The sequence below is a fragment of the Nerophis lumbriciformis genome, linkage group LG31 (genome assembly GCF_033978685.3).
Source record: "Nerophis lumbriciformis linkage group LG31, RoL_Nlum_v2.1, whole genome shotgun sequence".
NCBI classification, from domain to species: domain Eukaryota; kingdom Metazoa; phylum Chordata; class Actinopteri; order Syngnathiformes; family Syngnathidae; genus Nerophis; species Nerophis lumbriciformis.
In genome coordinates this window covers 10,944,633-10,972,422 of record NC_084578.2, presented here as the reverse complement: position 1 = coordinate 10,972,422, position 27,790 = coordinate 10,944,633, and the positions used below count along the sequence as shown (strand labels likewise).

The 27,790-nt window shown below is 39.4% G+C and overlaps 1 protein-coding gene across 1 annotated transcript; it reads right to left on the bottom strand.

Moving 5' to 3' along the window:
* Positions 1-1,599: 1,599 nt before the first annotated feature.
* Positions 1,600-25,713, bottom strand: cyp27a1.1 (cytochrome P450, family 27, subfamily A, polypeptide 1.1). Its single transcript, XM_061926221.2, has 9 exons — positions 25,389-25,713; positions 23,372-23,553; positions 21,558-21,757; positions 21,288-21,485; positions 18,526-18,689; positions 12,145-12,311; positions 11,987-12,068; positions 5,848-6,048; positions 1,600-1,742 (listed from the first exon to the last, which is right to left on the bottom strand). Exons 1-9 carry the CDS (start codon positions 25,614-25,616, stop codon positions 1,611-1,613), a joined length of 1,554 nt encoding a protein of 517 aa, XP_061782205.1. The 5' UTR covers positions 25,617-25,713; the 3' UTR covers positions 1,600-1,610.
* Positions 25,714-27,790: the final 2,077 nt, after the last annotated feature.

Genomic DNA, 27,790 nt, shown 5'->3' with positions numbered 1-27,790 from the left:
TACATGGCCTTTCCTTTTAACAACACTCAGTAAACGTTTGCGAACTGAGGAGACACATTTTTTAAGCTTCTCAGGTGGAATTCTTTCCCATTCTTGCTTGATGTACAGCTTAAGTTGTTCAACAGTCCGGGGGTCTCCGTTGTGGTATTTTAGGCTTCATAATTCGCCACACATTTTCAATGGGAGACAGGTCTGGACTACAGGCAGGCCAGTCTAGTACCCGCACTCTTTTACTATGAAGCCACATTGATGTAACACGTGGCTTGGCATTGTCTTGCTGAAATAAACAGGGGCGTCCATAGTAACGTTGCTTGGATGGCAACATATGTTGCTCCAAAACCTGTATGTACCTTTCAGCATTAATGGTGCCTTTACAGATGTGTAAGTTACCCATGTCTTGGGCACTAATACACCCCCATACCATCACAGATGCTGGCTTTTCAACTTTGCGCCTATAACAATCCGGATGGTTCTTTTCCTCTTTGGTCCGGAGGACACGACGTCCACAGTTTCCAAAAACAATTTGAAATGTGGACTCGTCAAACCACAGAACACTTTTCCACTTTGTATCAGTCCATCTTCGATGAGCTCAGGCCCAGCGAAGCCGACAGCTTTTCTGGGTGTTGTTGAGAAACGGTTTTCGCCTTTCATAGGAGAGTTTTAACTTGCACTTACAGATGTAGCGACCAACTGTAGTTACTGACAGTGGGTTTCTGAAGTGTTCCTGAGCCCATGTGGTGATATCCTTTACACACTGATGTCGCTTGTTGATGCAGTACAGCCTGAGGGATCGAAGGTCACGGGCTTAGCTGCTTACGTGCAGTGGTTTCTCCAGATTCTCTGAACCCTTTGATGATATTATGGGATATTGAAATCCCTAATTTCCTTGCAATAGCTGGTTGAGAAAGGTTTTTCTTAAACTGTTCAACAATTTGCTCACGCATTTGTTGACAAAGTGGTGACCCTCGCCCCGTCCTTGTTTGTGAATAACTGAGCATTTCATGGAATCTACTTTTATACCCAATCATGGCACCCACCTGTTCCCAATTTGCCTGTTCACCTGTGGGATGTTCCAAATAAGTGTTTGATGAGCATTCCTCAACTTTATCAGTATTTATTGCCACCTTTCCCAACTTCTTTGTCATGTGTTGCTGGCATCAAATTCTACAGTTAATGATTATTTGCAACAAAAAAAAAGTTTATCAGTTTGAACATCAAATATGTTGTCTTTGTAGCATATTCAACTGAATATGGGTTGAAAATGATTTGCAAATCATTGTATTCCGTTTATATTTACATCTAACACAATTTCCCAACTCATATGGAAATGGGGTTTGTATATGGCTCGGTTTAAAAGTTTGTAAATCGAAAAGTTCACAAATACAGGGGTTTGCAAATAGAGGTTCCACTGTACTTTCTGGCATATTAATATGCCCGAGAGTGGTCATTGACAGTCATGTTGAGGACGGATGTAAAGAAATGTGGACTGGTTATAAAGACGATGAGGTTCTTGAAGTGATTGTGCTGTGTGTGTCAGGACCACAGCAGGCCAATTATAAGGCAAAACAAAAAAATCAGGATCGGAAATTGCACTTATGCTGGTGGACTACTTATGTTTTATTGTCACATGGTCTGTCCACCAAATATATACTTAGTGGTCTGTCTGGTACAAGAACAGTGCGGTTGAGACATTTCACCTCTCCCACTGTGGGGTCTGGTTTGATTTCAAACAGCCGGATTATCTGAAAAATAAGCAAATAAAGGAGGTCAGGGAAGCTCATCGTACTTATAACACAAACATATATATATATATATATATATATATATATATATATATATATATATATATATATAATGGTATATATATATATACTGCGATGAGGTGGCGACTTGTCCAGGGTGTACCCCGCCTTCCGCCCGATTGTAGCTGAGATAGGCTCCAGCGCCCCCCGCGACCCCAAAGGGAATAAGCGGTAGAAAATGGATGGATGGTATATATATATATAGGCATGGTGTTCCTGGGATTAAAAGCCTCACCTTTTCTCCTCCAAACATATTGCTGGGTATTGTGGCCAAACAGCTAAAATTTTGTTTCATCTGACCACAGAACTTTCCTCCAGAAGGTCTTATCTTTGTCCATGTGATGTCAGATGAAACAAAAATGGAGCTATTTGGCCACAATACCAAGCAATATGATTGGAGGAGAAAAGGTGAGGCCTTTAATCCCAGGAACACCCTTCCTACCGTCAAGCATGGTGGTTGCAGTATTATGCTCTGGGCCTGTTTTGCTGCCAATGCAACTGGTGCTTTACAGAGAGTAAATGGGACAATGAAAAAGGAGGATTACCTCCAAATTCTTCAGGATAAATATTAACATTACTGTATGTATACTTTAGACCAAGCCGATTTGGTCACATTTTCAGTAGACCCATAATAAATTCATAAAAGAACCAAACTTCATGAATGTTTTTTTGTGACCAACAAGTATGTGCTCCAATCATTCTATCACAAAAAAATATGAGTTGTAGAAATGATTGAAAACTCAAGACAGCCATGACATTATGTTCTTCACAAGTGTATGTAAACTTTTGACCACGGCTATATATATATATATATATATATATATATATATATATATATATATATATATATATATATATATATTGCTTGGCACTCAGCATCAAGGGTTGGAATTGGGGGTTGAATCACCAAAAATGATTCCCGGGCGCGGCCACCGTTGCTGCCCACTGCTCCCCTCACCTCCCAGGGGGTGGTCAAGGGTGATGGGTCAAATGCAGAGAATAATTTCGCCACACCTAGTGTGTGTGTGACAATCATTGGTACTTTAACTTTAATATATATATATATATATATATATATATATATACATACACACACACACACACATATATATATTATATATATATATATCTATATATATATATAATATATATATACTGTATATACACACATATATAAATATACGCACACACACACAAAAAGATCCCGAGCCCAGGATCGAACCCAGGACCTTTGTATTGTGAGGCACACGTAACACATACATACATATATGTATATATATGTCATATATATACATATGACTCGTTTTTCACACATTAATGAGTGGAGCCCTTTTGGATCCCCAATAATTTTAGTGGGGTTTATCTTTTTAACTGTCATTGTTAAAAAAAATAATAACGAATTAAAATCAATGTTGTTAGGAATTATTGACGTATTTAAAGCTTCAATTACTTCACATTAAAAATGTTGTGGAAAAAAATATATGTATATACCGTGTATATATATATATATATATATATATATATATATATATATATATATATATATATATATATATATATATATATATATATATACGTAAATATATGTATACAGGTATATATATATATATATATACATATACATATATATATATATATATATATACATATACATATATATATATATATATATATATACATACACATACATATATATATATAAATACACATACATACATACATATATATATACATATATATGTATATATGTATATATATATATATATATGTATACTGTATATATATATATATATATATATATATATATATATATATATATATATATATATATATATATATATATATATATATATATATATATATGTCTTAATAAGGCTATCCAAAAAATAGTGCTCAATACCGTAGTAGAGCGCGATATATGTATGTGTGGGGAAAAAAATCACAAGACTATTTCATCTCTACAGGCCTGTTTCATGAGGGGGGGTTCCCTCAATCATCAGGAGATTTTAATGGGAGCATTCACATACCATGGTTTATATAGGGCACAGAGTGGGTGGGTACAGGCTGGCGTAGGGGCGTGGTGATTGGCTCATGTGTTACCTAGGAGGTGTTTCCGTCTGTGGCGGCATGCTGTTACAATTTCGCTGCGCTTGTTGAGGGATGACAGGTCTGGACGGTAAATAATAAACAGTTTCTCTTTCAAGCATAGGTTGCATCTTTTATTACCACTATTGTAAGGTGTGCTGGATGCAAGAATTTGCCATGTTATTGAATATTCAACATTATTGTCTTTGAGGTCCCAAATGTGTTTGCTGAGTTCTGTGGTATTCCGCAGGTTTTGGTTCCTGAAAGAAGCCTTGTGATTGTTCCATCTGGTTTTGAATTCTCCCTCGGTTAATCCTACATATGTGTCGGATGTGTTAATGTCCTTGCGTATTACCTTAGATTGGTAGACAACTGATGTTTGTAAGCACCCCCCGTTGAGAGGGCAATCAGGTTTCTTTCGACAGTTACAGCCTTTGTTGGTTTTGGAGTCGCTCTGTCCGGGGGCCGACGGCTCATTTGCAATTGTTTTGTTGTGGTTTGAGATGATTTGTCGTATATTGTTCATACAGCTGTAGCTCAATTTAATGTTGTTCTTGTTGAATACTTTTCTTAGGGTGTTGTCTTTGGGAAAGTGTTTGTCAATCAGATTGAGGAATTTGTGTCCAATGTTAGTTGAGACGTTTTTGCTGTATGGGGGGTTGTACCAGATGATGTCGTTTCGTTTTCTGTTCTTTTTTGGCTGGTTTCCTGGCGTGGGTTCATAGGTGAGGGTGAAATTGTATCCGCTTTCATCAAGGGCTTTTTGGTACGGGGGGGTTGCTTGGTCAAATTCAGCTTTGCTAGATGACAGCATCGATAGCCTTTTATTAATTCCGGTAGGTATTCTTTTCGTGGTGGTGGGTGGGTGGTTGCTGTCATGGTGCACGTATTGGAGTGTTGTGTTGGGGTTCGTGAATGGTTGGTAGCTGTTATTTCTCTGAAAGAGAAACTGTTTATTATTTACCGTCCAGACCTGTCATCCCTCAACAAGCGCAGCGAAATTGTAACAGCATGCCGCCACAGACGGAAACACCTCCTAGGTAACACATGAGCCAATCACCACGCCCCTACGCCAGCCTGTACCCACCCACTCTGTGCCCTATATAAACCATGGTATGTGAATGCTCCCATTAAAATCTCCTGATGATTGAGGGAACCCCCCCTCATGAAACAGGCCTGTAGAGATGAAATAGTCTTGTGATTTTTTTTCCCCACACATACATATATATATATATATATATATATATATATATATATATATATATATATATATATATATATATACATGGCAAAAAATATATTTCAAAGCGGTATTTTGTTTTGTGACATAATTGAAGCCTCAAATAGGTCAATAATTCTTAACAATTCTTAAATGTAAATTTCTTCTTTTCTAATATGTAAAAAAAAAGAAAAAAAGAAAGTCCATTGCTCATTTTGTTTATTTGTTTTCGTTTTTTATTCTCCATTATTTTCATTTTGTTATAATGACTGTTAAAGCTATAGCACTGTATTGGATAAGGCTTGCTCTTGTTTTTTTTGCATATTTGAAATAAAAAATAAAAAATTAAAAAATTAAAAATACATTAATCTTGATTCATTATTATTTTTTGATCAATGACTGTTTTAAAGGGGAAAAACATCCTGCATGGCAGCTTTGTCTTATTCCAGTCAACATTGCAACCTTTTCTTGTTACATTTCACCTGTTTGCTCTTTTATTTGTGTTTTTTTTTTAATAGCATTAGCAATAGTTCATGGGCCGCATTTTGGGTACCCCTGAAATATACAGTATGTGTACTTACTGTACGTATGTCAATTAAGTAAGGTTGGGTTCTGGTGAAAAAATAAACTTCTGACTTAGATCTTGAGCTAAAAATCAATTTGTGTTAAAAGGTGGTACACGTAACAATACAAGCAAATATCATGCCAACTGTACAAACACGTTTGAAAAGAGCCATTTACCTGAAATAAAACCAAATACATCTCCAGCTCAGCAATTCTTCGACCAACACAGCCTCTCACTCCAAAACCGAATGGAATGGAGCCGAAGGCGTTTGGCCTCTCTCGGCCGTCACGGAGCCATCTCTCGGGCTTGAAGGTGAACGGCTCTGGGAATGTTTCCTCATCGTGACTGATGGCATAGTGACAAAATGTGAAAGTGGTCTAGGGAAACACCACAAACCATATTATTAGAAATGAAAACAGCATCAGTACGTACAGTGGAACCTCGATTTACCAACATCTCATTGTTTTAACTTTTTCGATTTGCGAGCCACGGACTGAATAAAAACATACATTGTATGCCTGCAGTGCAGCCATTTTGTGGCCGGCAGCACATCCAATGTGGGCGGGGTTATGTATCTGTGTAGTCATGTCTACTGTGCTAATTGGTACTTTTTCTGATTTGTTTGGTTATTATTTTTAGTTTTGTTAGCTCAATTTGAGTCCAAAGTAAGCGATGTGTGGTTTGAATCATTTAGGAAGTATCCACAGCGTTGTCCAAAGTGCCCCCATACTATATGCTACATATTTTTATATACCATAGGGTGCACCGGTATATAAGCCGCACTCACTAAATTTTAGAAGAAAAAAATAGTTTTCCATATATTAGCCGCACTGGACTATAAGCCGCAGATATATACGTTGTGAAATGAGTTATTTACACAATCGGATTGTGCGAATATTTATTTACGTGCCTTAATTGTTTCAAAATGGTAACAAGGCAGTAAAATGGTTGATTAAACAAAACAGAAGTCATCGCCATGGACCCACCAGCTGCAGAAGCTAGCTCTCCAATCTTCTAAACAGACTCAATAAGTCCACGGTGACGTTTTGGTGAATTTACGAAACTAAAAACAATACAAAAATAATGCCGTTGTAAGTTCTTAATTCTAACACAGACACATGCTAGTGTTGTAGCTAATGCTAACAACGCTAGCTTCAAGACATTACAATAGCACGTACAAATATGCATGAAAACACTCTTACAGACATCACACATGGGACAGGCTAACCTCCTCCAACCGCCGAGGACAAAGCTACGAACAACGGTAGACCTGAGTACCTACTCAGTGGCCTAGTGGTTAGAGTGTCCGCCCTGAGATCGGTAGGTTGTGAGTTCAAACCCCGGCCGAGTCATACCAAAGACTATAAAAATGGGACCCATTACCTCCCTGCTTGGCACTCAGCATCAAGGGTTGGAATTGGGGGTTAAATCACCAAAATGATTCCCGGGCGCGGCCACCGCTGCTGCCCACTGCTCCCCTCACCTCCCAGGGGGTGATCAAGGGTGATGGGTCAAATGCAGAGAATAATCTCGCCACACCTAGTGTGTGTGTGACAATCATTGGTACTTTAACTTTTTTAACTTTTAACAACGGTAGACCGGGCTTTCTGCTCCGCCGCTCCCAGTCTGTGGAACACTCTCCCTGACCACCTATGGGCACCACAGACTGTGGATGCTTTTAAAAATGGCTTAAAAACCCTTCTTTTTAAAAAGGCCTTTTTTTTTTAGATATATGCGTACTTGTTTTAGCTATTTGGCTGTTCTAGATTTTATTTTTTTTATTTTTTTATTATCTTTTTATTTTAATACACTGTAGCACTTTGGGGTTGTTTACTCAATGTAAAGTGCTTTTTAAAAATAAAATATATTATTATTATTATTAAGTATGAATTGTTTTAGTTATATTGTAAAACTTACAAACGTTGCTTGGAGTGACGAATAAAGAATCATTTCGAGCAGAAACGCCATAGACGGTCACACTTCCGGTTCAAGGCATTAAAGGGGAACATTATCACCAGACCTATGTAAGCGTCAATATATACCTTGATGTTGCAGAAAAAAGACCATATATTTTTTTAACCGATTTCCGAACTCTAAATGGGTGAATTTTGGGGAATTAAACGCCTTTCTATTATTCGCTCTCGGAGCGATGACGTCACAACGTGACGTCACATCGGGAAGCAATCCGCCATTTTCTCAAACACCGAGTCAAATCAGCTCAGTTATTTTCCGTTTTTTCGACTGTTTTCCGTACCTTGGAGACATCATGCCTCGTCGGTGTGTTGTCGGAGGGTGTAACAACACGAACAGGGACGGATTCAAGTTGCACCAGTGGCCCAAAGATGCGAAAGTGGCAAGAAATTGGACGTTTGTTCTGCACACTTTACCGACGAAAGCTATGCTACGACAGAGATGGCAAGAATGTGTGGATATCCTGCGACATTCAAAGCAGATGCATTTCCAACGATAAAGTCAAGGAAATCTTCCGCCAGACCCCCATTGAATCTGCCGGAGTGTGTGAGCAATTCAGGGACAAAGGACCTCGGTAGCACGGCAAGCAATGGCGGCAGTTTGTTCCCGCAGACGAGCGAGCTAAACCCCCTGGATGTCTTGGCTCACACCGTCCCGAAGATGATCAAGAGAAGAATATCGACCCTAGCTTCCCTGGCCTGCTGACATGAGGGTATGTCTACAGAATATATTAATTGATGAAAATTGGGCTGTCTGCACGCTCAAAGTGCATGTTGTTGCCAAATGTATTTCATATGCTGTAAACCTAGTTCATAGTTGTTAGTTTCCTTTAATGCCAAACAAACACATACCAATCGTTGGTTAGAAGGCGATCGCCGAATTGGTCCACGCTTTCTCCCGTGTCGCTGGCTGTCGTGTCGTTTTCGTCGGTTTCGCTTGCATACGGTTCAAACCGATATGGCTCAATAGCTTCAGTTTCTTCTTCAATTTCGTTTTCGCTACCTGCCTCCACACTACAACCATCCGTTTCAATACATTCGTAATCTGTTGAATCGCTTAAGCCGCTGAAATCCGAGTCTGAATCCGAGCTAATGTCGCTATAGCTTGCTGTTCTTCACTTGTTGGCTTCACTATGTGACGTCACAGGAAAATGGACGGGTGGTTAAAATCAGGCACTTTGAAGCTTTTTTTGGGGATATTGCGTGATGGGTCAAATTTTGAAAAAAAACTTCAAAAAATATAATAAGCCACTGGGAACTGATTTTTAATGGTTTTAACAATTCTGAAATTGTGATAATGTTCCCCTTTAAATAAAGCAGCCTACCGGATAAATAAACGCCCGGGTTTGGTGGCTGCAGGATTAGGTCTCTGCTTTTTGCAGATGATGTGGTCCTGATGGCTTCATCTGGCCAGGATCTTCAGCTCTCACTGGATCGGTTCGCAGCCGAGTGTGAAGCGACTGGGATGAGAATCAGCACCTCCAAGTCCGAGTCCATGGTTCTCTCCCGGAAAAGGGTGGAGTGCCATCTCCGGGTTGGGGAGGAGACCCTGCCCCAAGTGGAGGAGTTCAAGTACCTCGGAGTCTTGTTCACGAGTGAGGGAAGAGTGGATCGTGAGATCGACAGGCGGATCGGTGCGGCGTCTTCAGTAATGCGGACGCTGTATCAATCCGTTGTGGTGAAGAAGGAGCTGAGCCGGAAGGCAAAGCTCTCAATTTACCGAACGATCTACGTTCCCATCCTCACCTATGGTCATGAGCTTTGGGTTATGACCGAAAGGACAAGATCACGGGTACAAGCGGCCGAAATGAGTTTCCTCCGCCGGGTGGCGGGGCTCTCCCTTAGAGATAGGGTGAGAAGCTCTGCCATCCGGGGGGAGCTCAAAGTAAAGCCGCTGCTCCTCCACATCGAGAGGAGCCAGATGAGGTGGTTCGGGCATCTGGTCAGGGTGCCACCCGAACGCCTCCCTAGGGAGGTGTTTCGGGCACGTCCGACTGGTAGGAGGCCACGGGGAAGACCCAGGACACGTTGGGAAGACTATGTCTCCCGGCTGGCCTGGGAACGCCTCGGGGTCCCACAGGAAGAGCTGGACGAAGTGGCTGGGGAGAGGGAAGTCTGGGCTTCCCTGCTTAGGCTGCTGCCCCCGCGACCCGACCTCGGATAAGCGGAAGAAGATGGATGGATGGATGGATACCGGGAAAAATAAAATTATGGTACCAAGTACTCAAGTATAAAACCCACCATCAAAACAGAACAATGTCACTTAAATAAAATAAAGGCTACAGTACTCCATGTTTGAAATAAAGCAGCATACAGGAAAAATAAAATTATGGTACCAAGTACTCTATAAAACCATCAAAACAATAACACTGCAGCAAACGCAACCCCAGTAGCATTTTAATCTAAATTATGCAAATAACAGCCCATAGGCATAGGCGGTTATTAGGAAGAGGCGGTTAATTCACAAAATGGGGTCAGACCCCGGGCGGCTATTAGGACCGGTTATTTGCCCAAAGGCGTTTATTTGGTAATATACGGTAGTTCTTTGAGGTAGAGGGGGGCATTTCCATGGAGGCACTGGTGAGTCAGTAGGGAGACTTTGTATTCAATCCTGAGTGGAACAGGAAGCCAGTGAAGGGATTTGAGAATTGGTGTGATATGGCATACTTGCCAACCCTCCCGGATTTTGCGGGAGACTCCCGAAATTCAGCGCCTCTACCGAAAATCTCCCGGGACAAATTTTCTCCCGAAAATCTCCCGAAATTCAGGCGGACTCAGGTCCATGAGGACCTGAGTCCGCTAACCCACAATATAACCAGCATACCTGCCCAATCACGTTATAACTGTAGAATGATGGAGGGCGAGTTCTTGGTTTCTTATGTGGGTTTATTGTTAGGCAGTTTCATTAACATCCTCCCAGCGCGGCAACAACACACAACAACAGCAGTCACGTTTTTATATACCGTAAAGCAGTTCGTCTGCCGTAAACAGCAATGTTGTGACACTCTTAAACAGGACAATACTGCCATCTAGTGCATTTGATGAAAGCACTTTTGTGCGTGCCACACATCAATGCATCATCAGAGTTCAGCATGGTTAGAAAAATAGTGACAGAGAATAGAACAAGAATGGACAATTCAACCCTTAACTCAACAATGAGTAGATGAGTGTTATGTGTGTGTGTATATGTGTAAATAAATGAACACTGAAATTCAAGTATTTATTTTTTATATATATATATATATATATATATATATATATATATATATATATATATATATATATATATATATATATATACATATATATATATATATACATATATATAATAAATGATAATGATAAATGGGTTGTACTTGTATAGCGCTTTTCTACCTTCAAGGTACTCAAAGCGCTTTGACACTACTTCCACATTTACCCATTCACACACACATTCACACACTGATGGAGGGAGCTGCCATGCAAGGCGCTAACCAGCACCCATCAGGAGCAAGGGTAAAGTGTCTTGCTCAGGACACAACGGACATGACGAGGTTGGTACTAGGTGGGGATTGAACCAGGGACCCTCGGGTTGCGCACGGCTACTCTCCCACTGCGCCATAAAATTAATATATATATATATATATATATATATATGTATATATATATATACATATAATAAAATAAATATATATATATATATATATATACGTATATATATATATATAGCTAGAATTCACTGAACGTCAAGTATTTGTTATATATATATATATATATATATACACATATATATATATATATATATATATATGAAATACTTGACTTGGTGAATTCTAGCTGTAAATATACTCCTCCCCTTTTAGCCACGCCCCCAACCTCGCCCCCCTCCCACTCCTACCACGCCCACCCCCACCCCCCTCCTTCCACCTCCCGAAATCGGAGGTCTCAAGGTTGGCAAGTATGTGATATGGCCATATTTCCGCACTCTCATCAGGATCCGAGTAGCACTATTCCGTATGTATTGCAGCTTCTGGATGTTCTTGCTGGGGATCCCGACAAGAAGTGCGTTGCAGTAGTCTAGTCTAGATTAGGTAATTTTATTACCTATTCTGTGTTATATGTGTTTTATGTTGCATGATTGCACCAAGTAAAATTCCTAGTTTGTGAACCCGTTCTCAAACAATGGCAATACAAACTCTTCTGAATCTGAATCTGAAGTTAAGGAGTTTTGTGCTTTCAAACCCTGTTCAAGAACTAAATACGTTCGTGAATCGCGGTTCCACTGTACTTTTGTCACAGTACTGAAGGCAAAACAGTACATACTATTATAATGTTTCATGGTTGCAAAATAAATAAGAAAACCTACATTTTTGGAAAACTGATAACCACCAACAGCAACACTCTTTTCCGTAATGACCCTTGCGTTCAGAGGCACTACTGGATACATCCTGTAAAGTTTTGATCATAATAATAATGGTATTACATAGTAGATGGGATTATTAAAAGCATACAAATCCACAGTACCTCAGTGCTTCCTTGACGACGGCCCTTAAATACGGCATACGGGTCACCTCCTCAGCAGAAGGGCTCCCATTGTCTTTGTTCAACGTGCACACTTCCCTATGGAGCTTCTCCTGGACTTGAGGGTACTTGGACAGCAGGTGAACAGTCCAGGTGAGAGTGTTGGAGGTCTAAATGTAGGAAGATGGGGGTTTTTTTACAATAAAAGAGGGACTAGTTGTACATGTGCATAATTAACATTAAATGTGCATTGTCAAATTGTATTTTTCCAGCTTCTCAATCCATGCAACTGTGATAAATATCATGAACTGATAGTGTGTTTATAAACATTGTTGACAAGTCATTCATAACAGGAGTTGTTGCCACATGTCAGGGCTGTATAATTAAATTGTTCTGCAGGCCACATTTTCAGAAAACTAAGGACTGGGGGCCGGACTTAGTCGCTACTATTCTTATTTTAAGAACCAGCAGTATCCGAAGTGAGCATTTTTTTTGGTCTAGTTACATAATTGAGGGGAAAAAATAGATATGTTATGCAAACAACCAAATGTCTACTGCAGAGGAGGCTGACCATGAATTGATTAACGTGGACCCCGACTTAAACAAGTTGAAAAACTTATTCGGGTGTTACCATTTAGTGGTCAATTGTACGGAATATGTACTGTACTGTGCAATCTGCTAATAAAAGTTTCAATCAATCAGTCAAAAACCAGAGCTCCACCTAGCTAATCTAAGGCCCCAAGTAGAATTGAACTTGAATTTAATTAGATCAAGGGTGAGTAACTTTATACAGTACAGGCCAAAAGTTTGGACACACCTTCTCATTTCAATGCGTTTTTTTTATTTTCATGACTATTTACATTGTAGATTGTCACTGAAGGCATCAAAACTATGACACCTGTGAAGTGAAAACAATTACAGGTTACCTCTTGAAGCTCAGCGAGAGAATGCCAAGACTGTGCAAAGCAAAGGGTGGCTATTTTGAAGAAAGTAGATTATAAAAAATGTGTTCAGTTATTTCACCTTTTTTTGTACATATAACTCCACATGTGTTCATTCATAGTTTTCATGCCTTCAGCGACAATCTACAATGTAAATAGTCATGAAAATAAAGAAAACCCATTGAATGAGGAGATGGTGTGTCCAAACTTTTGGCCTGTACTCATATATATATATATATATATATATATATATATATATATATATATATATATATATATATATATATATATATATATATATATATATATATGCTGCGTGTGTGCGTGTTCTGGCAATGCTTACTTTTTTTTGTTTTTGTTTTTGTTTTTTTGTTTGTTTGTTTTTGTTTGTTTTTTGTGTCCTGTCCAGCTTCTCAGGCAAATCATATAGTTGATGTAGATGCCCATGTCGGCTGTTCAGATTTACTTTACAAAAGAGAAGTGTAGGATACTTCTCTTGTTGCCTTATTTGTATTTGACTTTATTAAATGTATTTATATTATCATTTAGTGCAGCCGGGTCAGGGCAGGAGGGGATAGAAAGAGAAAAAAAAAGAAGACAGAGGGGGAAATTGTGGGGACAAGAGGGGGATTAGACAGAGGGACAAAAACAACAACAGCAAACAACAACAACAACAACAACAATAGAGCAACATCAGCAAATACGACATGTACAAATATGATGGTAAAAGTAATAGCAAATAAGCAGTTAACGAAAAATAAAAAATAATACAGAAATGACAATGAGCATTATTACACTACAAATGGATCAATACAAATACCAATAGAAATAGCGCTATTGATAATGAACAATACCAATAATTTACCTTTATTATCAACAATACAGTTGTTTAAATGCCAACAATACATATATGTAATGATAACTTGAGATACGAAAGAATGCAGAAAAATGGAGGGGGAGAAAGAGAAGCAACCTACATTAACCTTGTAGATTGTTATAGTAACAATAGGTTAAGCTTTGTCAGTGTGCCATGTGTTACACCCAGTTTACCCTAGGGCAACAACGTTAATATATGTTTGATGAAACGTGATTATGTGCATGAGTGTAAGTATGCATATTGTATATGTACAGAATGTGTATATGTTTGTACAATGAATGTATGTGTACAGAATGTGTATATGTGTTTGTACAGTGAATGTATATGTACAGAGTGTGTATATGTGTTTGTACAGTAAGTGTATATGTACAGTATGTGTATGTTTGTATATTGAATGTGCGTGTGGATGTACGAACTTTAGATATGTAAATATGTACTGTATTTGTGTATGTATGTGGGAGCGTAGGTACCTATGTACGTATGTGAGCATATGTGAATTTGTATGTACAATATATTCGACTCCCAGAGTGCGTGGGAGCCAGAGCACGGCCCCATCACCCCCGAGAGCCCAACCCACAAACAGTAGGCGTGGTGCCCAGGGAACCAGGGACCACCGCCCCCACGCAGTCAAGCCGGCCAGCGACAGGAACCCCAGAGCCCGGCCCACCGTACCGCCCACAAGGGCCAGCAGCAGGCCGCAGACAGACGCACCCGGCAGAGGACAGGGCACGAGAAAAGCAGGGGACAGCCAGACCCCAAGCCAGCGAGAGACCACACCCCACACGGGCAGAAAGGCGAGACGCCCCGCCCGAGGGACCCAGAGACTCCCCACAACCGGACGGGAAGACCGCCCCCACCCCACCGGCAACCGGGCCCCCACGAGCCCACCCCCCACCCCCGGAGAGCGCGGCGAGGCCAGCCCCCAGCCACCCCACCCAAATCGGCCGCCGCTGGCAATGCTTACTTAATGGGGACATCGCTCTGTTTACACCTTTAGGGGACCTCTGACGGTATGGGGACAAAAAAACAGGTCCCCTAAAGGGAAACGTTTTTAAATGATAGTCAGATCCATTCTGAAGATGCCTAAGTGATTGTTAAGCTTTGGCCCAAAAAACATGTTTACTGGTTAGTTTGAGTGTGAGACATTTGCACAGCAGCCCCCTCATCGGGCTGTAGCTGGTACTGCACTCGCTGCTCTGCAGGAGCACAGGATTTGCTTTAACATTTAAGTGGTGAAACTTCCTATAAGAGGACAGCTGTAGTGCTGTATTCTGAGGATAATGGCATATTTAATTTGAACTTTTTTTTTTTTTTAATGGTCCTCAGTAGTCACGTACAAATGTGTGTGAATTATGCAAAATTATTTAAATTTGGTCCCCATGAACCATATTAACTATTTTTTCCCCAGGGTCCCCAGTAAGAATGATCAGCACATTACTTCATCAATCCAGAGATTTAAAGACGTGTACGAGCTAACTGGGCAGTGGCCATTTGACCTCTATTTTTTTTATGCCTCCACAACCTGTAGAAAGGGTGGTCCCCACAAGTGATGATCAAAAACTTGGTCCCCATTCCAAATGATAACCAGTATGTGTGTGTGTGTGTGTGTACGTATTATATTAATATAATGGATATATAATCAATAATTAATATAATTGGATATTCAGAGTATGAGACAGTTCGACTCCTACCTTGTTTACTTCCGTGACGACCTTCGTAACATTTCGTAATCAAGTCCTGAAAATTTGCGCGCGTCCGCCTTTGTAGTCCGTGCTGACTACGTAGTCGATAAATGGTAAATGGGTTATACTTGTATAGCGCTTTTTTACCTTCAAAGGTACTCAAAGCGCTTTGACACTATTTCCACATTCACCCATTCACACACACATTCACACACTGATAGCGGGAGCTGCCATGCAAGGCCCTAACCACTCATCAGGAGCAAGGGTGAAGTGTCTTGCTCAAGGACACAACGGACGTGACTAGGTTGGTAGAAGCTGGGGATCGAACCAGGAACCTTCAGGTTGCTGGCACGGCCACACTCCCAATAAGCTTCTTCTTTTTCTCTATCTTCTTGTTATGGGACATTCATCCTCAGCTGTTGCCATTTCTAATATAAAGTAGTGTAAAGTTCTTACTTATATCGGTCAGTAAACTCGCCATGACTCGCCTAAAACATACCGGTGTAGTGAGTTTACATTATTCACCCAAGGAACTTTAGTTATTAGACGTTTTTTCACGGGATTTCCAGGGTTGTTGTTGTTTCCGGATGAGGAGATGCTGCTCCGTTATTGATTGAAGTAAAGTCAGAATGTCATTAAAACAGTTAGCTCCAACTTTTGACACTTCTTCCACTCCCGTCCTTGCACGCTACACCGCTACAACAAAGATGACGGGGAGAAGACGCTGCCGAAGGTGAGCCACGTAAATAAGACCGCCCACAAAACGACGCAGCCGGAAGCGACTGTCAGAAAGCGGCCTGAATATGATCTGTAAAACATAATCTATGCAACATTTTGACCAAAGAAGCACCATTACATGTTATGTAGACCACAAGGAAGTGTTTTACATTTAGAAAAAAAAAAATATATATATATATATATATATATGACTCTTTTAATGCGCCGGTGCGCTTTATATATGAAAACAGATCGAAAATAGACCATTCATTGGCAGTGCGCCTTATAATCCGGTGTGCCTTATGGTCCGGAAAATACGGTAAATGAAAAGAAAAACATCATTAAATCGTGACAAAAGCCCAAGTGTCCCTAAATAACCGCACAGAGCTGAATAGCTAGGGCTGCGAATCTTTAGGTGTCCCACGATTCTATTCAATATCGATTCTTGGGGTCACGATTCGATTATAAATCGATTTTTTTCGATTCAACGCGATTCTCGATTCAAAAACGATATTTTTCCGATTCAAAAGGATTCTCTATTCATTCAATACATAGGATTTCAGCAGGATCTACCTCAGTCTGCTGACATGCAAGCAGAGTAGTAGATTTTTGTAAAAAGCTTTTATAATTGTAAAGGACAATGTTTTATCAACTGATTGCAATAATGTAAATTTGTTTTAACTATTAAATGAACCAAAAATATGACTTATTTTTTTATCATTGTGAAAATATTGGACACAGTTTGTTGTCAAGCTTATGCATACTTGCCAACCTTGAGACCTCCGATTTCGGGAGGTGGGGGGAGGGGGTGGGGGTGGACGTGGTCGGAGTGGGACGGGGGCGTGGTTGGGGGCGTGGCTAAAATGGGAGGAGTATATTTACAGCTAGAATTCACCAAGTCAAGTATTTCATATATATATATATATATATATATATATATATATATATATATATATATATATATATATATATATATATATATACGTATATATTTATATTTATTTTATTATATGTATGTATTTATATATATATATATATATATACGTATATATATTTTTTATTTTATTTTATTTTATTATATATATATATATATATATATATATATATATAAAATAAATACTTGAATTTCAGTGTTCATTTATTTACACATATACACACACATAACACTCATCTACTCATTGTTGAGTTAAGGGTTGAATTGTCCATCCTTGTTCTATTCTCTGTCACTATTTTTCTAACCATGCTGAACACCCTGTCTCTGTGATGCATTGATGTGTGGCACGCACAAAAGTGCTTTCATCAAATGCACTAGATAGCAGTATTGTCCTGTTTAAGAGTGTCACAACATTGCTGTTTACGCAGACAAACTGCTTTACGGTATACAAAAACGTGACTGCTGTTGTTGTGTGTTGTTGCCGCGCTGGGAGGACGTTAATGAAACTGCCTAACAATAAACCCACATAAGAAACCAAGAACTCGCCCTCCATCATTCTACAGTTATAACGTGATTGGGCAGGTATGCTGTTTATATTCTGAATTTCGGGAGATTTTCGGGAGAAAATTTGTCCCGGGAGGTTTTCGGGAGAGACGCTGAATTTCGGGAGTCTCCCGGAAAATCCGGGAGGGTTGGCAAGTATGAGCTTATGAGATGTGATGCAAGTGTAAGCCACTGTGACACTATTGTTCTTTTTTTTTTTCTTTTTTTTTTTTTTTTTTTACAAATGTCTAATGATAATTTTAATGAGGGATTTTTAATCACTGCTATGTTGAAATTGTAACTAATATTGATACTGTTGTTGATAATATTCATTTTTGTTTCACTACTTTTGGTTTGTTCTGTGTCGTGTTTGTGTCTCCTCTCAATTGCTCTGTTCATTGCTGTTCTGAGTGTTGCTGGGCCGGGTTTGGTTTTGGAATTGGATTGCATTGTTATGGTATTGCTGTGTATTGTTTTGTTGGATTGATTAATAAAGAATAAAAAGAAAAAAGAAAAAAGAAAGAAAATACATTTTTGAAAAATGAGAATCGATACTGAATCGTACAACGTGGGAATGGCGATTTGAATTGGAATCGATTTTTTCCCACACCCCTATGAATAGCCCTGTTATATGTGCCACTTGAAACAGAGTTTTAGTAGAATGTGTAGACGTGTAACATAACAAATTACCGTGTCCACTCCAGCTAAGAGAAGCTCAGCGATGCTCCCGTACACGTCTTTGGTGCTCATGTCAGTGTTTGACAGCAGGTAGGTTAAGTACTCTCCCTCCACGTCCTCATTGTTGTCAAGGCGATGCTGAATGTCCTCCAACTTCTTGTCGATCAGCGGTTTGGCTGAAATAAATGTGGAGATGTTCATGAAAATTGTAAAGATGCATCACTTCTTGGAATGTGTTGGACAATATTTGGTGTTTTTTTTTTTTAATCACTCAGACTACTTTTTAATGCAGGGGTGTCCAAACTCAAAAGTTGTACCGGAGCCCAGGGGCGTCACTAGCTTTTAAGGACGGGGGGGCTTAGCCCCCAGGAGATGCACAGAATGCGAGCGAACGTTACGCACAAGCACAAAACTTCACAAACGGCTAACAAAGACTTAGAAATTATTCATTGTTATTATTATTATATTTTTTTAAATGCACGGGACGAAATGAAATGCTCCCCGGGACGATGGCTTTTAACCTTTTTTTTTCTTTTTCTTTTTATGTATTTATTCATTTTACATTTTATATTAAATGTCTTGGTTTTTCCTCCCTCTGAAAATCCTATGAAATGTTTAACAAGCCATCTTATAATAATACAACAGCTATTAATGTAACAATACAATAAAACAAATATATTTAATGATGTTTTTTTTCATTATTTTAACAATAGGCTAATGTACATTACTTTATATAGATTCTACAAGAAACACAAAATTTAAAAACAAAATTATTTACAATTGCACACACAAGGTTTCGTGCGGCTTCACTCATTGTAAAGGAAGATAATGTGCTTCGTACACCTGCAGGACCGCAAGAAAGGTCGCAGAGAAAATGCGGACTGGAATTTGAGTGATGTGGACATTTTCTATATGAACAAGTGGAATGGATTGGACACCGACGCACTAAAGGGGCTCTCTACCTTACGCTGCGAAGTGAGGGGAAACTGAGTGAATAATAACAGGTTATATGATTATTTATTTAAACTCATATTCGGGCCACTTTATAATGAATATGCATTTGTAAAAAAAATATATATATATATAACACCAAATTATTTAGGGGGGCTTAAGAATATTTTAGGGGGGCTTGAGCCCCCCTAAAATAGGCCTAACAACGCCAATGCCGGAGCCACTTTGTTATATTTTGTGTGTAAAATACGCTAAAAACAATCTAATGTGTGCAAATACATGCTATCTAAACAAAATGTGTGGAGTGTAATATCTACAAATACAGCTCAATAATTAAAAAAAAAAAAATTATTCTTGAAATCGACACTGACCCTTCAGAAAAAAAGAGAGCTTCGTGCTGAAAATGGCCCCTAAGCTGCACTTTGGACATCCCTGATTTAATGCAAACCTCGCCTAAGGGTACAAATTGTATAACAGACATTTAACAGTTGGTCATTTCAAATAATCTACAAATAATAAGAAAGATGCAATATATTTTAGATCAAGATTCAAATTGTTATGTCAGGATTCGTTTAAAGCCGTTTTTGTCATGTTTTGAATGACAGGCTGGACTACAGTTGTGTTTTCCAGTGTTTCCACTATCATTTCCTGTTTCAGACTCTTATTTTGGTATTTCTGGTTCCTGTTTGTCACTGTGTTTCATCTTCACTCCTAGTTAGGATAGGATAGGATAGGATAGGACTTTATTGTCATTGCACAAGTACAACAAAACTATGTTTTCGGCACAAACCCGTTCAAGATTAGACAAACAAACAGTGTACAGGGTTACAGAACAGGAACGCTGATGGGTCGCCAAAGGCGCCCGGGAAAAGATAAGAAAAAGGTAAAACGCTGGGGAAGAAGATGAGTAAAAAAAATACAATCTAGACTGGGCTCCTAAGGGGGCCTAGTCTGGAGTGGGAAAAAACCTCCATGCAATGCACACATAAACACGTTACATTTAATCACGACAACTCGCAACAGAGGGGCGGGGAGTTGGGACCCTGGAGGTCGACTGCTGCTATGAAGCGCTACCAGCCGTCCATCACCCCTGAATGAGCTAGAAGCACACCTGTTAGTATTCTATGGAGGGTCAAATGGGACAGAATGAAATAAATAAATACATTTGTCAAAAAATTACTTGAATGGGTTGTTATTTAATTGAAATCATAATTAAATACATACATGTGTTATTAAATGTATCATTAATTAATATGGCGTTAATTGAATGTATTTACCTAGTCAATTATTTATTTAATTTTGTAATGATTTATTTTACTATTTATTTCATGATTTAATAGTTTAACGATTCAATCAATAGTTTAATTGATATCTGTTTATTTCATACACAGGTTCATGAAATGAATAATTAAATAAATAGTGAATTATTTAAGAATTTAAATAATTATTTGACTGTAATTTTATATTAATTTATATATATATTTTTTTAGACATTTTTAAAACTTTATTAAAAATAAAAGCCTAAAAAAAAAAATTAATTAAAAAGTATTCAGAGCCTTTGCCATAAAGCTCAAAAGTGAGCTCAGAGGCATCCTGTTTCAACTAATCATTCTAGAGATGTTCCTACAGCTTAATTGAAGTCATTATGAGGTATTGTGTGTATAATTTTGAGGGCAAAAATGAATTTATTCCATTTCTTCCATTTTGAAATAAGGCTGTAACATAACAACATGTGGATATGCACTGTATATAACAATCTTGCATTGGTCCCTATTAATTCTGCCTAGCAACAAGTGGCAACACAAACTTCTTACATGACTTACCAAAGCTGAAGATGCCCTCCCATCCGTCGATGTAGCGTCTCCAATAAGGCAGTAGATTCCGGCTCCACTTGGGCATTACCACCACAGCAAAGCTGTTGGAGAACATCTTGGCGATGGAATTGATAAACTGTTGGGTACCGGCTGGCATCTCCTTCTCAAGAGCGCCGAGTCGGGTCTCAAACAGTACGGTGGAGATACCTTTGAATGAGGACGAGCAGAAGATAATAAAAGCGCAGCTAGAACCATCCGCGTAGAACTCACTGGACTTACCTTCTAGTGAAAAACAGTAAAACTCATTGGCCAAATTCCCCACCAGATCTCCTGTCGGGCTGCACTGGCGCACGTAATAAAGCCTCTTAATGAAGTCTGCAACCACGGCATTGATTATGCTGCCGTATAGAGCGGAGTCTTTTGGATGCATCATGCGCTTGTTCAACAAGGTCCTCAGCTTGTACCAACTCTCCCCCTCCCTTGAAAGACAAAGATGATCCCATTAAAATGAAAAACAGAAGAAATGCACAGGCACTATTTCATAAATACCTATCTAGTCTATGATTCCAGTATAGTCAAGTCCAGGGGCGGACCACCAAATTCTCCTTTTGTGTGTGTTAGTAAAATAATATTTGTTTTTGGTAAGAAAATCTATTTTTCCATCATCTAAAAATGAGCCGATTATAACAACTACTGTCCCGTTGTTATATCTTGTTTCATTTTCTCATTTCTGAGTCTCATTTGCAGGTATGGCTCGAAACTGCAATTGCAGGTGCAAGTCCAAGACATTGGATGGCAGTAGTGTATAGTTAACAGTGTGTTGGTCAGCTCAGGCTTTGCTGTCTGTTGCGCCCTACAAAGTGTCAATACTGTAAGTACGCACTAGCTGTTTGATTGTTACATGCATCTTAGTTGTAGTTTTTATAAAAACAAATTTGGAGATGTTAAAACCGCCATGTAAAATTGCTAATGCTAATCAATAGCATGTCAATAGCAAAGCCAATGTATACTAGCATCAAGCTAGCACATTTTTGGAAAAGTGGAGGCTTACTTTACCTACGTTGGAACGTTTTTGGAGTCAACTACTTTGTTGGCATTGAAAATTGCGACATTACCTCCATGTGACAAATCAATTTATTATATTTATACCTTTTTTCTACAACCTCATCCTTGTTCCGAAATGTTGGTGCTGTGTGTGAACGCTTAAAGGTGAGCTTTGACGACCCTGTGACGTCTGTATTGAGTCAAGTGTTCCGTTCTCAAGGTGGAATTAACTATTTGGTATTTTTGATAGGGGGTGTCGGTAGTCTTGATTTGTTTCAAGCAACCTTATTATTGAAATTTCACAGCTAAATATATTCTATGCTAACATTTACAAAGTCGTTTTTTTTTTTAATAACTTGCATGTTTAAATAATCTGATAGGACTTTGCTCATTCAACTTTTACAAGCCCATGCTTGGACACATACAAAGAATCACAACGCAATGGAATGGAATAGAAAAGTGGTTCTCAAATTGTAGTAAGGTACTTGTGCCTAATATAGTAGTATACCAAAGAATCACTTAATTAAACTTAATATTAAATATTCAAACACAGTGTTACTGTTCAAACTGTGTGTCATGACACGGTGGCCAAAAATATTAAATATACTTGTTAAACGAAACCTCTGCCTTGGTTTTAATTAATAACTGTTAGTAAAACATTAATTGTTTTTGGTAAGAAAATCTATTTTTTTCCATTATTTAAAAATGGGCCGATTATAACAACTACTGTCCCGTTGTTATGTCTTGTTTCATGGTCTCATTTCATTTGCAGGTATGACACAAAATTGCAATTGCAGGTGCAAGTCCAAGACATTAGATGGCAGTAGTGTATAGTTGATGGTGTGTTGGTCAGCTCAGGCTTTGCTGTCTGTTGCGCCCTACAAAGTGTCAATACTGTAAGTACGCACTAGCTGTTGGTTTTAATGAATAATGTTGGTCATTATGGTGGTACTTGGAGAGCCAAGTGTTTTCTGAGGTGGTACTTGGTGGAAAAGGTTTGAGCACCACTGGGATAAGATATGCTTTTTTTTGACACGCATCAATCTTACTCTGTGAACGGTCCGTAGCCGAATCCTTTCATGTCCCGATAGTCTTTCCAAAAAGACATGTCTCCTCGCCGAGGAAACTTCTCCTCATTCCTCAGGAGTTCCTCCAGCAGTTTTGGTGTGTTAAGGGCCACGGTCTTTAGTCCATCTCTGTATATGGGCCCGTAAAGTCGCTTTTCATACAGCTGATGACAGGACAAAGGCAATGAAAGACATGGGTGTCGATGCATGAGGACAAAGGTCATAATTTTAACTGCTTGTCAATAGAGTACTGTACCAAAACTTTTTTTTTTACATAACATAAGACACCAATAAAATAAAATAGGGAGAGTACAGTAAGATGAGCCATTTGTTTTTACTTGTCAGTCCCTACAGGAATTCAATGTTTTTTTGAGTGATTGTTGTGGTTTAAAATGCCTGATTTTGTGGCAGCTTTTTCGTAATGTTTCGATTAATTTTCTAAATTTAGATTTTCTTCTCTACAATGGCCGTCAAGGGCAAACGCCAGAAATGTCCAAACCACACCCATGCTACAAACTACTATAGCTTCTACAATATTCTTTAAAAAAAACCTGCCGCCATTGTTTGGGCTTACTTCATGGTATTATGTAAACTATGGAGGCCTAATGGGACAAAGATAAATAAATAAAGAGATATTTTGAGAATTATTTTAACGTCTCATCAATAAATGAAACCATTATGTTATGAAAAAAAAAAAATCAAGAATTAATTCAATCCTAAAATAATGAAATCATGAACAAATTAAATCAATAAATAATTAAATCATGAAATATTTAAAGCAGTGGTCCCCAAACTACAGCCAGTGGGCTGTATCCGGCGCGCGGGACCCCAAAAGGGACAAGCGGTAGCAAATGGATGGATGGAAGTCCCATGTTCAAAAAACAAAAAATGTTGGTTTATTTTATTTTATTTTTGTATTATTTTTAAAAGAAAATCTGTCCTGTCGAATCAATTTTCTACCGCTTGTTACTCTCGGTGTCTCCTAGCCGCTCAGGCAAATCATGTGGTCTAAAAATGCTTTTTTCCAACGATAATGTGACATCAAGTGCGCACTCTTTCAGTCAATTAGTGCGCGAGGAATATATATATATATATATATATATATATATATATATATATATATACATATATATATATATATATATTTCACAATGGAGACCCCGCACTGTTGAACAACGTAAGCTGTACATCAAGCAATAATGGTAAAGAATTCCACCTGAAAAGCTTCAAAAATGTGTCTCCTCAGTTCCCAAACGTTTACTGAGCGTTGTTAAAAGGAAAGGCCATGTAACACAGTGGTAAAAATGCCCCTTTGCCAACTTTTTTGCAAAGTGTTGCTGCCATTAAATTCTAAGTTAATGATTATTTGCAACAAAAAAAAAAGTTTCTCAGTTTGAACATTATATATCTTGTTTTTGCAGTCTATTCAATTGAATAAGTTGAAAAGGAGTTGGGACTTCTGCGATGAGGTGGCGACTTGTCCAGGGTGTACCCCGCCTTCCGCCCGATTGTAGCTGAGATAGGCTCCAGCGCCCCCCGCGACCCCAAAGGGAATAAGCGGTAGAAAATGGATGGATGGATGGAGTTGGGACTTTAACTTGAACTTTAATAATATGACCCCTGCGTCTTATGGTATGAAAAATGTGGTAAGCACTTATTATTACGGCGAGAGAGAAACCCTTCTGGAATTTAGGGTACATGACAAGAGCTCTTTATGTTTGCCTAGAAACAATAGGTGGGTCAGTTTACTCACTGGCTCTACTCACCTTATCCATTACTGAGAGGCAAACTAATCCCTTTCCACTGTACTTTTTTTTAAAACTCAGTGTTACTATGGGAACAAAGTTATGCTTTCCTACACCTTGGTCAAAACATAAAAGTACATTACATAACCCCGTACTTGGTCCAAACATGCATTGCATAACCCCAGGTGTAGAGTTTCTCAGCATCTTAAATGAGTGAAAAACGTGTCAACCATAAACCAGACTGGACAAAGTACCTGGAGCTCATGCAGGCGGCTGTAGAAACCCTGGACCACCATTCTATAGAGCAGCTCCAAGAGGCTGACATGTGGGAGATCCCTCACGGTCCGAGGCTTGTCCGACTCCTGCGAGGCTGCAAGGGAACCCGGAGTGGAGGACGCGCTCCTCGACCACCTCAGGAAGACTTGAGGAACAGTGACTGGGCTCCTCTGCATCACCCTCTGTAACAGCCATGCAGCAGCCATGACGGGTAAAAAATAGAATACGCTGAAGAGTTTGTGTTACACCCAAGAGCTGAGAAGGGAGGGGTTGGTCCTCACAAAAAGTTTAACCCTTCTCGCCCAGATGTAATGGATCTACTTTGAGGAACTTCTACACTTCCTGTTCATCTCACATTTGTCATGTCCCGCAAATAATCTCAGATTGTAAGAATCTTTTTCCATCACCTTACATGAGGTGTGGGGAAAATATATCCACATGGGAATATGTCACGATTACCACCATCGAAAGGAGCCAGATCAGGTGGTTCGGGCATCTGGTCAGTATGCACTCTGAACGCCTCCCTGGGGAGGTGTTGAGGGCGCCTCCGACCGGTGGGAGACTACGGGGGAAGACCCAGGACACGGTGGAGAGACTATGTCACTCTGCTGGCCTGGGAACACTTCGGGATCCCCCCGGAAGGAGCTGGATAAAGTAGCTGGGGATAGTAAAGTCTGAGCTTCTCTGTTTAGGCTGCTGCCCCCGGAAGTAGATGGATGGACAGATGAATAAGTATGGATAGTAGGTGTAACGGTACACAACAATTTTGGTTTGGTACGTACCTCGGTTTAGAGGTCACGGTTCGGTTCATTTTCGGTACAGTAAGAAAACAACGAAATATACATTTTTGGGTTATTTATTTACCAAATTAGTAAACAATGGCTTTATCCTTTTAACATTGGGAACACTATAATAATTCTGCCCAAGTTAATCAACATTAAACTGCCTCAAGTTGTTGCTCAGATTAAATAAAATGACAAAACTTTTCTTCTACATATAAAAAGTGCAACATTAAACAGTTTCAAGTCAACTCATCATGCTTAATTTATTACAGCATTTGGGAAGCCTGTAGTTGATTTATTATGTAAATGTTATATTTTTATCAACATGTGATAGCAGGGACCCTGCCATTCAAAACTAGGCTGCTCCATTACTAATGATTAATGTAACTATAGCTGAAAAAATGGTACAATAGCAATAGGAGAGACTATTCATCCCTGAACACCATGGAGTTCATGTAGGCTTAATGATGCACTTACATTTTATATCAACTATCAGAGACAGAAACTCTTCATTTAACATAATGTCCTTTTTTGCTGCTTCAACACAGCTCTATCAACACAGAAAAAGGTAAAGTGAAATAACAGACAGACAGGGCTTTGCTGTCCGTAACACACACACACACACACCGCAAAATGAGCTAACGTTATGCTAAAAGCGAATTAGCCTTCACCTCAAGCCAGGACTGCGAGCGAGCTGAGCTGCCTTTTATATTTCTAGAAGGTCAACGGGCTCATAGTGATGTTACTAGTAGTTGACTGGGAGGTGTTTATTCTCATTTGGGGAGAGTCCGCTGCCTGATGCTTACCTGCTTAACGCTAAGCACTGACTACATGCGCTCTGAATACACACTGCTGATTGGCTGTTACTGCTCAGTTTGTAACCAATCAGATGGTTGTGTGGGGGGGACAATGCTGGGTGATGTGTAGAGTACTGACAGAAACAGAGGCAGAAGGAAGCGGAGGCAGCTACTTAATATGTTCGTGTGGAAACTCGTTCGGTACACCTCCGAACCGAACCGCCGTAACCGAAATGTTTCAATACAAATACACGTACCGTTACACCCCTAATGGATAGTGAATATTAAGCTTTAAAAGTCACATTATGGGCCGATTGTAACTCAATAACGACTTCTGCACCTCCACTCTGCAAAGTGTCGTTGTACTGTGTGGAGGTTGCCCTCTAGTGGGTTCCTCGGACCACCACACACTGCCACGAGAGCCCGGATCAGGGTTACAACACTGTTTTATTTTCATAGAAGAGTGAAACTATTCTCTCTCTCGCTCTCTGGCTCCCACTCCAGCTCCAACGTGTCTCAATCCGGCTGCTGCTAATAAAGGCGACAAGTGATTAGATAACAAGGCCCACCTGGGCCATCTACTCACCCGTTGCTGTCTTCGAGGCCGGTCCTGGCACACCCCATTCCGCGGCAGGCCACGCCCCCCTCCACATACTGCTACCTCACTGTGTAAAGTTAGTGCTAAGCAAGCAGTACAGGTCGGCAGTTAAGAATTAGTAGTCGTTATTTTGACTATACTTTCTGTCCAATTGCAGTACAGTAAATACATCATTTGAATCACATTGTTCTTTGGACAAGCGG